This window comes from Elaeis guineensis, chromosome 10 (assembly GCF_000442705.2).
Source record: "Elaeis guineensis isolate ETL-2024a chromosome 10, EG11, whole genome shotgun sequence".
Taxonomy (NCBI): Eukaryota; Viridiplantae; Streptophyta; class Magnoliopsida; order Arecales; family Arecaceae; genus Elaeis; species Elaeis guineensis.
The window spans coordinates 23,269,830-23,286,020 of NC_026002.2; the positions used below are offsets into that span (position 1 = coordinate 23,269,830).

At 37.6% G+C, this 16,191-nt stretch overlaps 1 protein-coding gene across 1 annotated transcript; it reads right to left on the reverse strand.

Moving 5' to 3' along the window:
• Positions 1 to 9,362: 9,362 nt before the first annotated feature.
• Positions 9,363 to 13,368, reverse strand: LOC114913719 (rust resistance kinase Lr10-like). Its single transcript, XM_073245110.1, has 3 exons — positions 12,527 to 13,368; positions 11,211 to 11,249; positions 9,363 to 10,804 (listed from the first exon to the last, which is right to left on the reverse strand). Exons 1-3 carry the CDS (start codon positions 13,326 to 13,328, stop codon positions 9,669 to 9,671), a joined length of 1,977 nt encoding a protein of 658 aa, XP_073101211.1. The 5' UTR covers positions 13,329 to 13,368; the 3' UTR covers positions 9,363 to 9,668.
• Between the last annotated feature and the right edge of the window lie 2,823 nt (positions 13,369 to 16,191).

A 16,191-nucleotide genomic window follows, 5' to 3' on the forward strand; every position in this document is an offset into this window, starting at 1 on the left:
TGTGAGCTTTACAGCCCAGTAAGAATTCCCATATCACACCAATATAATAATATAATCTGAAAATAAAGATAAGCAATAACACATAAAAGTCGATGTTCACTGTCCAGAAAACTACAAACATTTATAGATTATCTGTTTTATCAAAAGAGATGCATCATCATATGTTAAATAAGTGAAACAATTTTATTCAACGATTGTTTCATATCTTATCTTTCCATTTTCTTCTATTATCACATCATCTTTAATCCTTTTCTTTTTGGCTTTAGCTTTAGCTTTGGCTTTGGCTTTGGCTTTGGACTACCAGGATCATGCGACGATCTTTTATTCGGATCGATTTCTGTGATCTTCCTCGGATCGAAATATTCATGATCTTTCTCGGATCAAAGTGGCCATGATCTTTCTCGGATCAAATCATTCATGATCTTTCTCGGATCAGATTCTTCATGATCTTTCTCGGATCATATTCTTCCACATATAAGCCTGTGGGGGCTGTCCCAGGCATAAGCTCCTGGCAGGCTATTCCACATGACAAGGCCAGTCCAAACCATATTTCTCTTTCTTTTTATTTTCATGAAATTATGATATTTAACTTCATTAATCAATTCATCTTTTGCAGTGAAATAAATATGTCATACACATAATCATGCCATCAATCGCTGATACATATGTATTGATATAGCATACTCATGCTCAAAATCATATAAATAAATAATAATATCTCAGATATAACAAATTCATCGATCTCAAATCCAACGATGCAAAATCAAGGAGATAAAACCAACGGTAAAATAACATATATAATGATGATCATGTACAGAGATTCTTACCTTTACCGGTGACTGATCCAAACCAGAAATCAATGTTCTTCTTTGATTTATAAATTTCTCTAACAAGATATTCTACTCGATATCTTATGCAGACAATCGTATCTCTTCATGACCCTGATCAAATATAAAAATCATATATAAAAAAAATTATCGATAATCGATCCTAATAACACAGATCGAGGACCTCTCTTAGGATTAATCAAAATTAAGATTTATCTAATTATCTAGATCCTCCACTGATCCATAAGACTTTTAGAGAGAGAAAATCTATGAAGAGAGAGAAAATTCTAGAGAGAGAAAGTAGAGAGAGAAAATGGAGAGAAAATCTTCGTATCCTTCCGATGAGGCAGTCATGATCGAGATCATCAGAGGTCCTATCAGGGTGACTCAATATGAATCAAGTGTTACAAATTTCGAATAGGATCGGACTGAGATCAGATCTACTGCACGAATTTCGGAGCAATCTCAAATCATCATATTTTTATTTCAAATTTATCCTAGGGTCTGTGATGTAATCAGAGAGAGGGTAGAAAGATTCTAGAGAGATAAAATTCACAAAAAGAGAGAAAGATCTAGAGAGAGAAAATAGAGAGAGAATCTAGAGAGAGAAATTGAAGAGAGAAGGTAGAGAGAGGAGAGAGAGAAAATTTTTTTCTCTTCTTCTTCTTTTTATTTTATTTTATTTTTATTTTTCTCTTTCTCTTTTTTCTTTTTTTTTCTTTTTCTTTTTCCTTTTTCTTTTCTTTTCTTTTCTTCTTCTTCTTTTCTTTCCTTCCCGCGGCTTGTTTTTGACCGAAACAGGGGATCTTTGATCCCCTCATTGGTTGGCCGGCCGGTGGCACAGCCGGCATGGGGATGGTCGGCGGCCAAAGGAGGGGTGATCCGGCGGCAAGAGGCGGCCAAACCGGTGGTCGGCGGTGACCACCGGCGACGAAAAATGGCAAAAAGAAAGATTTCTTTTGTAACAAAATCCGACGACTCCAGTCGCCGGCGAGCGTGCACATCGACACGGGAAGGAAGGGGAAGGAGAGAGGAAGGGGAGGAGGCTTACCTCCATCGCCGGCGAAGCTTTTTCGGTGAGAAATTGGACGTCACAGTGATGGGTCTCCGTGAGAAATTTCCGACGATTGCCGCCATTTTATCCCGGGATTTTCAATGGAAAGGAGAGAGGAGGGATCTACTCCTTAAATAGGGCCGGAGGGAGCTTGTCTCCGACTCCGATTGGGAGCCGGTGAACGGAGGAAGAAGACTCCCTTCGGGAGTCTTCTCCCCTGTTTCTTTCCTTTTTTTTTGGTTTGGGCCGTGGCTGATTTTGGGCCGGAGTGTTACATTCTCCTCCCCTTCAAATAATTTCGTCTTCGAAATTAAGTTATGTTGTTTGAGATATATTTCAAAGTATACATTCTTCATGTCATTCTCAAGCTTACAATAATGTCTTATATATTATTTATTTCTCATGATCTTGTTATAACAAAATTATTTGAAATCTCAAACTCATCCCTTCTTATTGATTTCTCAACTTTTTGAAGAACTATAATATTTTAGACTTGTATTAATATACCATCATTATTTGTCTAATACATTCCACTTGAAATTCATAATTATCTTAGACTACCCTTGATAGAAAAATAAAGAAAGGTCGAACATTGGACACTCTTCACGATTATCGATTTCTTTCTTCTCTTGACCTTCCAACAAATTTTATATGTAGACTCTCATATTAAGAAAACCTCAATCTTCTATATCAGTCCAAGTAACAATATTAAATTTAAAAAAATATGAGATCTATATCAGGACATTCTAAGTTTGAACTAATATCAGAACTATCAAGCTATTAATAAACTTGAGATATCTAAAATTTCTTGGCATTATCTATAATAAAACAACCTACTGACAAAAATTATCCGGCTATGATCAGATTAGATCAAAATTTATAGCATCCTTTCATTATCAATAAAATTCTTCCTTATTTGCAACTAATGTATTCCATCATAATATCTTTTGATTTTAAAAGATTAGTATTTCTAATCAATTCAGACCATTACGCTTTTGCTGCGCACTCTGATCTCAACCTACCAAATTATATAAGTCTATCAAAGATAAAATATCCTTATATGTTAGATCAATCCAGAATAGATCTAACCTTCAAATTTCATATAAGACTTAGGGCAAAATTTTAAGTTTCTTTATCTTTACTACCTTCGGGTATAGCATATTAAATCTTGATCCACTTTCTATGTTTGAAATTATTGTATAAGTTTCATCACTCTTCAAGAATCCAACATATCTAGAATCAATTGGAGTTAACCTTAGATTTACCTTATAATCATTTAGATAATTCCTAAATCAATCTTTTTTTTTTTAAAAGAATTAATTCTAACTTGACAAACTTGCAGAATTCAAGCCAACATCCTTAAGTAGAGTCAACTTGATTATTTCTTATAAAGCTCTCTTCATCACAACCCTTAATATTAATCGATAAATCCATACAAAATCTTGTCCCTTGTATAAGTCATTCAAAATTTAACACTAACAAAATGTCTTAGTTCAATTTAAAAAAAAAATTCAAACTTTGACTTGAATAATTAATACACTTCACCATCTTCAACAATCACAAAAAAAATTAAAAAAAATCTAATCCAAAGATAGTAATACGAATTATTAAGGATTTCATCATAACCTATATATCATACTCTGACAAAATAAATTTTTTTCTTTAATTTAACAACAATATCAAAATACTTTTGATCCACTTAGAAAAATAAATTATTGACTTGAAATTCAATGCAACTTGAAAGATCAAGGAATCATATTCAGAATATGATATTTTGAGTAACCAAAGATTTCATCAAGATGTGTATCTCATATTCTCATAATAAAAATTTAAGTATATTTTTCATCTAAGATTGAGTTTCATATATGATCCTCTTATAGGTTCAATGCTCAAAAATATTTCTCTCTCATATGATGAAATTTCTTCTTAGACCATACTCTAATTAATTTTTCTTTTGATAAGTCCAAAAATTTGTAATGCTCAAATAATTAACATCAAAGTCAGAAAAGTTATCATGATCTTCAATCATATAAGTTTTACATTCCAAAATCCTCTAGTATACTCAACATAACTTATCAATAACTCCCACTTTATTCCAAGGTCAACTCTTTTCATACTTAGGTCAACCTTACTAATTGAAATCTAAGATATAACTCATCAATTCTATTATAGATATTATATGCCACTTATACATAAATTTCATCTTAATATCTATTGATTCGAAATCTAAATATTGAATCTTCTCTTTTATATCTATCATGTTCCTCATGATCATAACCTAAGTTTAAATATCACTAAAGTCATAATTTCAAATAATTATAATCTTAAGCTTAAATACCACTTAAATCATATTTTCTAGTGATCATAACCTAAACTCTAATATCATTCAATCATACCTTTAATGATCATAATCTTAAACTCGGATATTATCAATCATACTCTATTGATTATAATCCCAAAGTTTTGATATCACTTATATGATAATCCCTAGTGACTTAAACTTAAGCTCTAATATTATTTTATCAAATCCGAATCACTTATATTATAATCTCCAATGATCATAACCTAAGCTCTGATACCATTCTGTCACGCCCCGAACCCAACATCCGGGTCGGATACGTGATGGCCGCACACTCCTTAGAGCAAACCCTAAAGAATATGCAAGGCCAAATTAAATCATTACAATCTTAACAACCATAATATTTAATTTCAATAATAATTCATAAAATCTTGCATAATTATAATTTAAATTTCTTCAATTCTCTGATCAAATACTATGACACTCTATTTATCCTTCTGCTCACCCGTAAATCCAAGCCATAGCTAATCATGAACGTCCTGTAACTCTGAGAAGAAAAAAAAGATGAAGGGGTGTGAGCTTTACAGCCCAGTAAGAATTCTCATATCACACCAATATAATAATATAATCTGAAAATAAAGATAAGCAATAATACATAAAAGTTGATGTTCACTGTCCAGAAAACTGCAAATATTTATAGATTATCTGTTTTATCAAAAGAGATGCATCATCATATGTTAAATAAGTGAAACAATTTTATTCAACGATTGTTTCATATCTTATCTTTCCATTTTCTTCTATTATCACATCATCTTTAATCCTTTTCTTTTTGGCTTTAGCTTTAGCTTTGGCTTTGGCTTTGGCTTTGGACTACCAGGATCATGCGACGATCTTTTATTCGGATCGATTTCTGTGATCTTCCTCGGATCGAAATATTCATGATCTTTCTCGGATCAAAGTGGCCATGATCTTTCTCGGATCAAATCATTCATGATCTTTCTCGGATCAGATTCTTCATGATCTTTCTCGGATCATATTCTTCCACATATAAGCCTGTGGGGGCTGTCCCAGGTATAAGCTCCTAACAGGCTATTCCACATGACAAGGTCAGTCCAAACCATATTTCTCTTTCTTTTTATTTTCATAAAATTATGATATTTAACTTCATTAATCAATTCATCTTTTGCAGTGAAATAAATATGTCATACACATAATCATGCCATCAATCGCTGATACATATGTATTGATATAGCATAATCATGCTCAAAATCACATAAATAAATAACAATGTCTCAGATATAACAAATTCATCGATCTCAAAACCAACGATGTAAAATCAAGGAGATAAAACCAACGGTAAAATAACATATATAATGATGATCATGTACAGAGATTCTTATCTTTACCGGTGACTGATCCAAACCAGAAATCAATGTTCTTCTTTGATTTATAAATTTCTCTAACAAGATATTCTACTCGATATCTTATGCAGACAATCATATCTCTTCATGACCCTGATCAAATATAAAAATTATATATAAAGAAAATTATCGATAATCGATCATAATAACACAGATCGAGGACCTCTCTTAGGATTAATCAAAATTAAGATTTATCTAATTATCTAGATCCTCCACTGATCTATAAGACTTTTAGAGAGAGAAAATCATGAAGAGAGAGAAAATTCTAGAGAGAGAATGTAGAGAGAGAAAGTCCTATCAGGGTGACTCAATATGAATCAAGTGTTACAAATTTCGAATAGGATCGGACTGAGATCAGATCTACTGCACGAATTTCGGAGCAATCTCAAATCATCATATTTTTATTTCAAATTTATCCTAGGGTCTGTGATGTAATCAGAGAGAGGGTAGAAAGATTCTAGAGAGATAAAATTCACAAAAAGAGAGAAATATCTAGAGAGAGAAAATAGAGAGAGAATCTAGAGAGAGAAATTGAAGAGAGAAGGTAGAGAGAGGAGAGAGAAAAATTTTTTCTCTCTTCTTCTTCTTTTTATTTTATTTTATTTTTGTTTTTCTCTTTCTCTTTTTTCTTTTTTTTTTCTTTTTCTTTTTCCTTTTTCTTTTCTTTTCTTTTCTTCTTCTTCTTCTTTTCTTTCCTTCCCGTGGCTTGTTTTTGACCGAAACAGGGGATCTTTGATCCCCTCATTGGTTGGCCGGCCGGCGGCACAGCCGGCACGGGGATGGTCGGCGGCCAAAGGAGAGGTAATCCGGCGGCAAGAGGCGGCCAAACCGGTGGTCGGCGGTGACCACCGGCGATGGAAAACAGCAAAAAGAAAGATTTCTTTCGCAACAAAATCCGGCGACTCCAGTCGCCGGCGAGCATGCACATCGACACGGGAAGGAAGAGGAAGGAGAGAGGAAGGGGAGGAGGCTTACCTCCATCGCCGGCGAAGCTTTTTCGGTGAGAAATTGGACGTCACAGTGATGGGTCTCCGTGAGAAATTTCCGGCGATTGCCGCCGTTTTGCCCCGGAATTTTCAATGGAAAGGAGAGAGGAGGGATCTCCTCCTTAAATAGGGCCGGAGGGAGCTTGTCTCCGACTCCGATTGGGAGCCGGTGAACGGAGGAAGAAGACTCCCTTCGGGAGTCTTCTCCCCTGTTTCTTTCCTTTTTTTTTTTTTTTTTTGGTTTGGGCTGTGGCTGATTTTGGGCCGGGGTGTTACAGTATGTTACCTACTGCTTTGGACAATATCGGCTAGACATGTATTTCTAAGTATGATGAACTAACCTCAGTTCGGAACTTTGCTGATTTATTTACATTCGTTAAAAATATAACTTTTTTATCGTTAAATTTTGATGAAAGCTGGAATTTGTACCTAAATAGGGAATAGAGCTAACGAGACTATCAATGGGCTTGGCCTTGCTCAAAGTGTAACAGAGCTTCAGTGGGACGGGTGAGGACAAGGCATAATTTATTAGGCTCGATTAGGCCCAACTTGAACCAGGCCCAAGTCTACAATTTCAAGCTTAACTAGATTATGGTCCTTTAATGGGCTCCATGAGAAATTCTTTATGCACCACGGGTGGTGTAGAAAATCCGACATGGATATATGATTGGTCCATATAGCCACCATTTTTCAATGTATATTTAATACCTGCAGTTCTATTTTTTTATTTAAAAATTTTATATAATGTAGATATCCTTGATATTTAAAAAAGATTATATTATCCTACAATATATTATGATACTTAGAAGATTATGACATCCTATGCATATTATGACATCCTGTATCAAATTATTACTTCCTGCATGCAGGATGTCATAATATGGTTTAGGATGTCATAACATGGCCCAGGATATCATAATATGGAAGGAATATTTTTGTCCAACCATTTTCCAACGTGTGTTTAATGCCTGCAGCTTTATTTTTTCGTTTGAAAATTTTGAATGATAAAAATGTCCTTATTCTATGAAAAAAGTTTTGACATCCTATACATATTATAATATTCTGCGCTATATTATGACATCCTGTGGATAAAATTTATGACTTTTTGAATGTAGGATATCATAATATGGACATAGGATGTCATAGAATAGAGATATTTTCGTCATTCAAAATTTTAAATGAAAAAATAAAGCTGCAAGTATTAAATGTGTGTTAAAAAATGGTAATTATATGGATCAATCAGATAAGATGGTATACTCCACATCAGATTTTCTATACCACCCATGATGCACAAAAAATTTCTCTAGGCTTCATTTATATTTTTTTTACAGCATAGCTAGGGAAGGCCCAGAGGCTGCCTACCATGTCAGCTTACGGGTTTTAGGCCTAAAACCCAAGCCCGGTCCTATTCTTCCAATCTCCGGGCCGCTCAGGTTGGTCCTCATCCAGAAAGAATGTGAAATTAGCAGGCTGGTCCTCATCTGTTCTTGTAATCTTGCTTATAGTAGTTTTTCACCTTAAGGACAACCTAAGAAAGCTTGAATTTATGCGCCTAGCCTCGGAAAGGATGGAACAAACACTTCTACCTTTAGGGTAATAGGTAAAGTTTTGAGGTCCCCCGCACAGATTGACTGTAACTGAACCCAGCTTGGTCAAGCTTGGGAGTGATCAAACTTGTTTTGAAAATAATTTCGAATTCACTTCTAATTTTGAACCCCGTTGATTTATTTACCATTGTTTCAAGCTGAATTCAAGCTTAAGTTCAAATCGAGCTTTAGAAAGGCATATTTGATCAGCTTGATAATCCTAATTGAGCTAAAATCAACGTGAGACTAGATAAAACTTGGTTCAAACATAAGTAAAAGCTGAATCTTGATTTCAAGATTGGTTCAAGTTTTAAGGCTTGGTTAGGAGCCAAATTTTAAATATATGGATCCTTATTGAGTTGACCCTAATCAAGATGGGTTAATTTTTGACCGGATTTAAAATTAATTTTGAGCCTATTTTGTTAGTTTGAACTTGATTTGCTTAGCTTCAAACCAAGTTTGATTCAAAATCTTCTCAGCTAGAACCCAAGACAGAGCGAGTGTTTAGTTCATTTGACACCCCCAGTATAAATACACCTATATATTATTCAATTTAAATATATTTGACCAAAGTTGACAATTGCCAAAAATCTTATACACCAGACCTTCTCCGATTATATGTGATACGGTATTTGACAAACATCTTGTACCATAGATTTTTTGCTGATAGAAAGTTATATGACAATTGCCAAAAATTGTTTTGCAGACTACTTGCTATATATCATCATTTAAATTAACCTTTTATCTAATTTATAGGGCCAGTAAATAGGAAAAAGCTACTAGTAAAATATTTTGCCAATGGCTTTTTTATATGCCATCAGCAAATTTGACGAGAAAAGCTCTATTTTTATTTGCAGTGATAGATTCTAGTTTAGAAGCAAGTCGCTTTTCTTTTTCATGATAAGGGTAATAACCACCTGGCTTTTATTAAGGAATGGTAAAAGAGATATAATACATGATGAATATAATGCTGCTGCACCTAAGAGAGAGGTGCAGAAAAGAGAGGAGATTTGTAACTTCAACAAAACAAAAACAGAGTAGATATTACAATATTTCACCAACTGAAGGAAGGTAACTATCTTGGCTTGCTAAAGGAACAAGGCAAAAGATTCAAGGGGTCAAAAAACAGCATATACCAATTGAATGCGAAAAGTATATACGACTATTGAGATATCTGAGAATCCGGTGGTTTAGAAGTCAATCCAACTAATCCAGTAGTCATAACCTGTGCTCATTCGAATTCCCAAAAGGTACAATAAAAGTAAATATATACAATTTAGAAAAGCTTTTGTGAATGAAATCTTAAACTTTGAAGTCTATAATTTTATCCTTGAATTCCCTAAATATGAAAGTAAAATGTAAATTTGCTCAAGGTTCAAAGATTTATTAGGCCTTTAGAACCCCATCTCTAAATCTTTGTATAACATAAGAAATAATTGGATGCTTACATCACTGTGGTCAATATACCAATTATACGTTCAAATCTAAGTCTATTCTAAGAAGTGACTACTGATATTATTTCATTGGAATGATTTGTCTGAGAATGCTCCGCTGGTCTTGAGGAGGAAGATAGATCTGGCATGGGTGGAATTTGCAAATGTATAATCCTTCCTTCTAACATATCTAGAACCTTACTCATCGATGGTCGATCGGTTGGCTTAATCTGGATGCACCATAAACCAACTAGAATCATCCTTCTAGAAATCTCTTCTTCCACTTCGGTCATGGTCCTGAAAGTCTTCAAATTTCCATCCAAGTTGAGATGCTTGTAAATCCAATGTGGGAAGTAGATCTCACTGGTGTTGTCTACTTGAACTTCAAGATTTCTTCTTCCCCCAACCATTTCAAGCACTAGCATACCGTAACTATAAACATCAGATTTGCTAGACACCCCTCCAGAGTTCTTCAAGAAGACCTCAGGGGCAATGTATCCTATAGTCCCTCGAGCTCCCACCATTGATATGATGCTCTCCGCCGAGCGGCACAATTTGGCTAGCCCAAAGTCAGATATTTTTGGATGCATATCATCATCTAGTAGTATGTTATGTGGCTTAATGTCAAAATGTAGAATTCCGATATTGCAGCCATGGTGGAGGTACTCTAAGCCCCGTGCAATGCCAATTGCAATCTCCAATAGCTTCTCCCATTTCAGACTTGGTATTGCTTGTTTCTCAGTGTAAATGAACTTTTCAAGTGATCCATTGGCCATGAACTCATATATAAGAATTCTTTTGGACCCTTCCATACAAAAGCCTAGCAAGCTCACGATGTTAATATGGTAGGTGCAACCAATACTGATAACCTCGCTGAAGAATTCTTTGCCATTGCCTTTAGAACTATTTAAGACCTTCACTGCCACCGGACAGCCATTTTCAAGCTTCCCTTTGTACACGCCACCATAACCACCTTGACCTATTCTGTGACTGAAGCAAGAGGTCATCTTCTCCACATTGGAGTAGCTATATCTCGTTGGAGCCAAGTGCTTGAACATCTCAATGAAGGCCTCTAGCTTTGGATCTTTTCTTGATCCATTCTTCCCATGAAAGATTGAAATGTTCAATTGTCTATTGCAACAGAAATAAAGTGAGAGGAGACATACAAATAGAAAGATTCCGGTAGACAAAATTCCACCTGCAAAGTGATGGAGTTAGCGTTTGTGACGTATTACCATATTGAACTTTAAAGCATCTAAGATGATTGAAGGTATCTGTAACGTATTAGTCATGGTCAAAATTCCACCTGCAAGGTTAAAATCTTAACTAGGCTATGAGAGGAAAGATCAAAATACTGATCACGGTACTTGTAACATGATTGAAGGATAAAGTTCGGGAATCTGGTCACATGTTTCACCACTTGATCGATGGAAACGTGTAAGTATTATTCGATTGGAAAGGAAATCACGAGAACTAAGATCCTTTTGCATTATCTCTACATATTAGTGAGAATCAAGGATTGTGATATTTTATTTGAGTGTGATCATCCATTGGTTTTCCAAGAGAATGAAATAAGACAAAGGATGCTAGTTCAAATTTGTTACCTATTGTGATGTATCTTGCCGGAATCTTGCTCTCATGACCTGTAACATCAAGAAACAACAAAATTTAGCATGTAAATTGACAACCAAAATTTTGAATATAAAGCATAATAGTCTTAGAGAAACTTGTTAATGATACTTAGTCTTAGGCATGCCATTTCTGGCATGACTATCACACAAGTAAATAGTATATTAGAGATGTTTGCCCCAACCCACAACTTACTTGAACCCAAATTTTAAATGGGGAGAGACAAGTTAGCCATGGCTTGTGTTGAGCTAGGGCATCAAAATATGCTGAATTGGAGCTGGAATGAGCTTGTGCCACCGCTACTATTTTGCTAGCATGACAGTTTGCATATGATCCGTGATACTTGTGGTTATCGTACGCATGACAACAACCATCACAGCCATTATTGCCTTTTCCTAGCATTACTTTTATGTATCACATAATGGAATAAAGTTTTAATATAATTAAAATAGAAAGCATGTAAATATATATAGGAGTACTTGTAAGATAATTTAGTTTTTTATTTTCTATACAGATCGAAGAATTGGGCTCCGCTATATAGATTTCACAGTTATCTTTGATTTAAAATTTTAAATATCAAAATTTGAATATTAGTTATCGTTAAAACAGTCTTAGAAGGTACGTGGACAATCTACGTGGACATAAGCTGGTGCTGATCTTTCCTATAAATTGTTCTTTTCGCATGGTCGGCTGGTTCTGTTGGGCAAGACCTTGTTAAATGGATTAATTATGGTCCCTACCATCTTCTAAAACTATTTAGAAGCTAAGATTGGCATGCCTAGCATTGCAAATGGGCCGGGTAGGTTAGACATGAACCGGGTCTGATGCATGTATTAAATGGAAATGTAAAACTGAGCTCATCGTCTTTGTTAAAGAGATAACCCAACAAAGCTTTGCAAATGGATCAGATCAGATCTGGATCAGATATGATACAGATCAACTAGGCTATTTATCAATAAAGAGCACCAATTCTCTTTATTGAATAGGTCACCCGACAAATCCAGCATAATCATTTTATAAACAGGTTGGACATAATTAAACTTAATTCGATTTTGAGCAAGTTAAATGAGTACCAAATGTCATCAAACATGTGAGAGGCTCGACCTAAGCCAAATATAGTGAGGGACACATGCTGATGGCGGTTAGCACGCAGTTTGCGAGATAATAAGACAGTGGAGAGTGCTGCACGTGGGTGTTCTGCCATATTAATCCCTCTTGGAGACAATACTATTTAGAAATCTACGGCAACTTGTTAGCAACAAAAAGATAATGGTAATTAAGCACCACCTACCTCTTTGAACCGGACAAATGTGAAGATAAGTAAAGCCATTCAGGCAATGACAGAAGACCATGTCATCCAGGAACGAGTAATTCCTACATAGTCCACCAGATTGGACGCACGCGTCGCATCCCATTCTTTCTCGTGCCGTCCATGTCACCTCAAATCCCTGCTTCAGGGCCTCCAGAAGCCATCCCTCACCATCTTCCTCCCTGTTGATCAGTAGGTCCAAACTCATCTGATTCACAACAGCGTAGCTAACCGATGCGCATTCTGACCCGAAGAGACCGTGATCCACGGCAGTGTAATAATATTGGCCAGCACTACCGCTGGAGCAAAGGACCTGATGGACACCATCAAAGACCGGCTGCCGATCAACTGAGCAATTGTCGAGAAGCAAAACCAGTTGATTATGCTCGGTATAGCTGAAAAAAGGCTCAACATCCTGAAAGTAAGTAAAACTTGAGGAAGAACCGCATAAATCTGGGTCGTAGGGCAAGAAAAAATCAGCACCGGCCAACACAAGAGTTTGGTTCTCGTAATCGATGCTATTGATCCGATATTCAAGCGAGCCGATCTTCATAACAACGTGATTTTGTGAACAAGTGATTTGAGGATAACAAGATCCGTTGAGAAGGTCAACTCGCATGAAAGGATAGAGGTCCTTCATAGACGGCCCTCCACAATATACCATGGAATCACTGCAATAGAGTCCATCGTCAGATTCCAATGCTCCGTAGCCAATGAAGGGAGCAGCTGAGAGGTAGAGGTTATGGGCGAGCAAGAAGAGCAGGAGAAGAAAATTAGAGAGCATTTTTGGGAAAATTCCAAATGCGAACCCAAATATTGCTCAAAACTGCGGGTTACGGACCAAGATGAGTGCATATAGATCCTTAAGACGAACGGCACGGTCGCTTTCGGCAAAGACTTGGGAAAGGAGACGGGTCTTCGGCATTTATTTGTTTCCTGAGATATTCAATAGACTTTTCCTGGACTGCTTCTGGCCACATTCACCGAGCCTCCCAGCGTTCCCACGCTGTGGGGCAATTGACTGTTACCTAGTTGTCCATCTTTTCTCTTTCTTTTTGCCCACAGCATCCGACGGACTCAAAATTGATCAAAAAATAAATTTCTTTCCAATGATTTTTGTTATAATTTTCTACGAAATTTTTCATTGGAAAAAGTCTTTCCTCTCGTGGTGGGATGACGTGTGTTTGATTTTTTCTAAAGAATAGAGGAAACTTCGTGCACGTGCCCGCGGAAAATTGACATCTGAAGATAGAGGGAATGCGAAACTGGAGCAATTCCACCATTTTTAAATCCATAACCCCAAGCTTTTCTGGACAAAACCTGCAAGATTTCCGATCGCCAAAAATTTCTCCAACTTTTCTCCTTCCACACGACCTTCGGCGAACAACGCGCCAAACTTTTGTCCAACTTCTCTCCTTCTACACAACCATCGGCGAACAACGCAAACTGTCACGCAGGTACATAATTAAGAGCGCGACAATCCACCACACCCTAATAGGATAAAATCTCACGAGCATACAAGACGATAATCTATCAATAATATATTAAATTAATAAAATAATATTTATAATTTAAAATTAATTAATTAAAATTTTAAAATAAAATATTTACAGCTATTTTACACAAATAACATCAATCATATAATTTATATATTTACACATATAGTAGTATAAAAAGGATTCTACAAAATTTGAAAGGTTGATCTAAGATGGCTAATTAGAACCTCATTCTCATTTTTGTTGGAGCACGATCCCGGCTCCTCCCACAGACCTTGGATGCAGCGGAACCAGCAACGAACAGATCAGGAGACTTCTGGACACGATCCAAGGCTCTTGACGAAAATAGCCTGGTTGCTGTCTTCTTCGTCAGCCTTTCGTTCCAGATGAAGAACGCCTCTGAAATCACCTCTAAAAAATTCAAGATCTGGTACCCAACCAGATCAGGCCTGGACCGAGGTCTCTCAATTTGTTGATCTCGAATCAGGACATTCTAGACAGGGAAGAAGGTAGATGGAGACAGATCTTGCAGATCTGTCCTGCTGCAGCCTTTCCTGTAGATCTGTTGATGGAGATCTCACCCGCGCCTCAAACGACCTCAGATCAACTCCAGATCTGAGAGGGACTTGTATCAACCTCTTCGCAAGAGATTTCAGGCCTGAACCTGGTGCTTGGGCGGCTGCAAGAAAGGAAGATAGGGATCTGGTTGGCGGCTGCAAGAGAGGAGGGGCTAGCGCCTCCTTTGCTTTTCTTTCCTTTTATGGACTGGCGGCAAGAAACCCTAGGGTTTCTTGCTCCTGGGGCATGGAGAAGAGCTGGAGAGAGAGGGAGAAGAGAGAGAGACTTGGGAGAAATGGTTCTTGTATTCCTTTGGCTTAATCAACCTATACAAGTACATGTATATATAAACACAGGGTCAAGTGACCCAAACCCAAAACTCCCTTGACCAACTCTATGGGAGATTAGATTAACCCAAGCCCATGTACACTCATGACTCGACCTAATCTCACCTATCCTGGGCCCAGACCTGGCCCATAAAGAGTTGGTCCCTTGAGGCCCACATAACCTAGACCTCAAGAACCCGAAAGGCCCACAGCCTTTCAACCTAGGGCCCAACTAGCCCTAGAGCCTCCATGAAGCCCTCATGAATGATGAACCTTGGCCTTAGCCTTGGTCTCCTGGGCCTTAGGCATACCACCTGGATCACAACAATCTCCACTTTGATGTCCCAAGGCCTCAACCAGCTCCACTCTGTCCATCAGCCGCATCAGCTCAACACATCTCTGAAAGCTGTCCCGTGGAAGTACCTTCGTAAGTGCATCAGCTGGGTTCTCCTTGGTGTGTACCTTTACCAGCTCCACCTTGCCATCCTCCACAAGCTCTCGGATCCGATGATACCGAATGTCGATGTGCTTTGTCCTTGCATGATAGACTGAGTTCTGTACTAATAGAAGTACACTCTGGTTGTCACAGTGCACTCTAATGGCCTCCTGAGTAAGACCCATCTCCATCACCAAACCCTTCAGTCAAATTGCCTCCTTAGCTGCTTTTGTTAGCCCGATGTACTCCACCTCTATAGTAGATAGGGCCGTGATAGACTGCAGAATCGATCTCCAAGAAATAGGACCTCCATACAGGCTAAAGATGAAGCCTGTCGTAGACCTCCGGGTATCCACATCTCCACCGAAGTCTGCATCTACATAACCGCCAATCAGCCCCTGAGCCTCCCTGGACATGTCAGAGTATCCCACTGCACCTCCTCGCTGTCCGTAGCAGATGCCAACTCCAACTGAACCCGCCAGGTATCTGAATATCCACTTCAGATCTCTCCAGTGCTCTCTGTCAGGCTGCGCCATGAACCTGCTAACCTGACTCACTGCATGAGCGATGTCTGGCCTACAACAGACCATCGCATACATCAAGCTCCCAACTCCTGAAGCATAAGGAACCTTCTCCATCTCCTGAGCCTCCACCTCAGTCTGTGGCGCCATGATTTTCGAGAGTCTGAAGTGACCGGCAAGTGGCAGCTCCACCGGCTTTGCTCCCTTCATCCCGAACCTCTCTAAGACCTTCTGTATGTAGCCCCCCTGAGATAGATGCAGCACCCTCCGGGCTCGGTCTCTGAAAATCTCCATGCCTAGGATCTTCCTT

Coding starts and splice junctions, on each gene's coding strand:
- LOC114913719 (XM_073245110.1), bottom strand. CDS start 13,328: ATGCTCTCTAATTTTCTTCTCCTGCTCTTCTTGCTCGCCCATAACCTC. Junction 11,250..12,526: donor CATTTGTCCGGTTCAAAGAG/GTAGGTGGTGCT, acceptor TTGATGTTACAG/GTCATGAGAGCAAGATTCCG. Junction 10,805..11,210: donor GGCAAGATACATCACAATAG/GTAACAAATTTG, acceptor ATCACTTTGCAG/GTGGAATTTTGTCTACCGGA.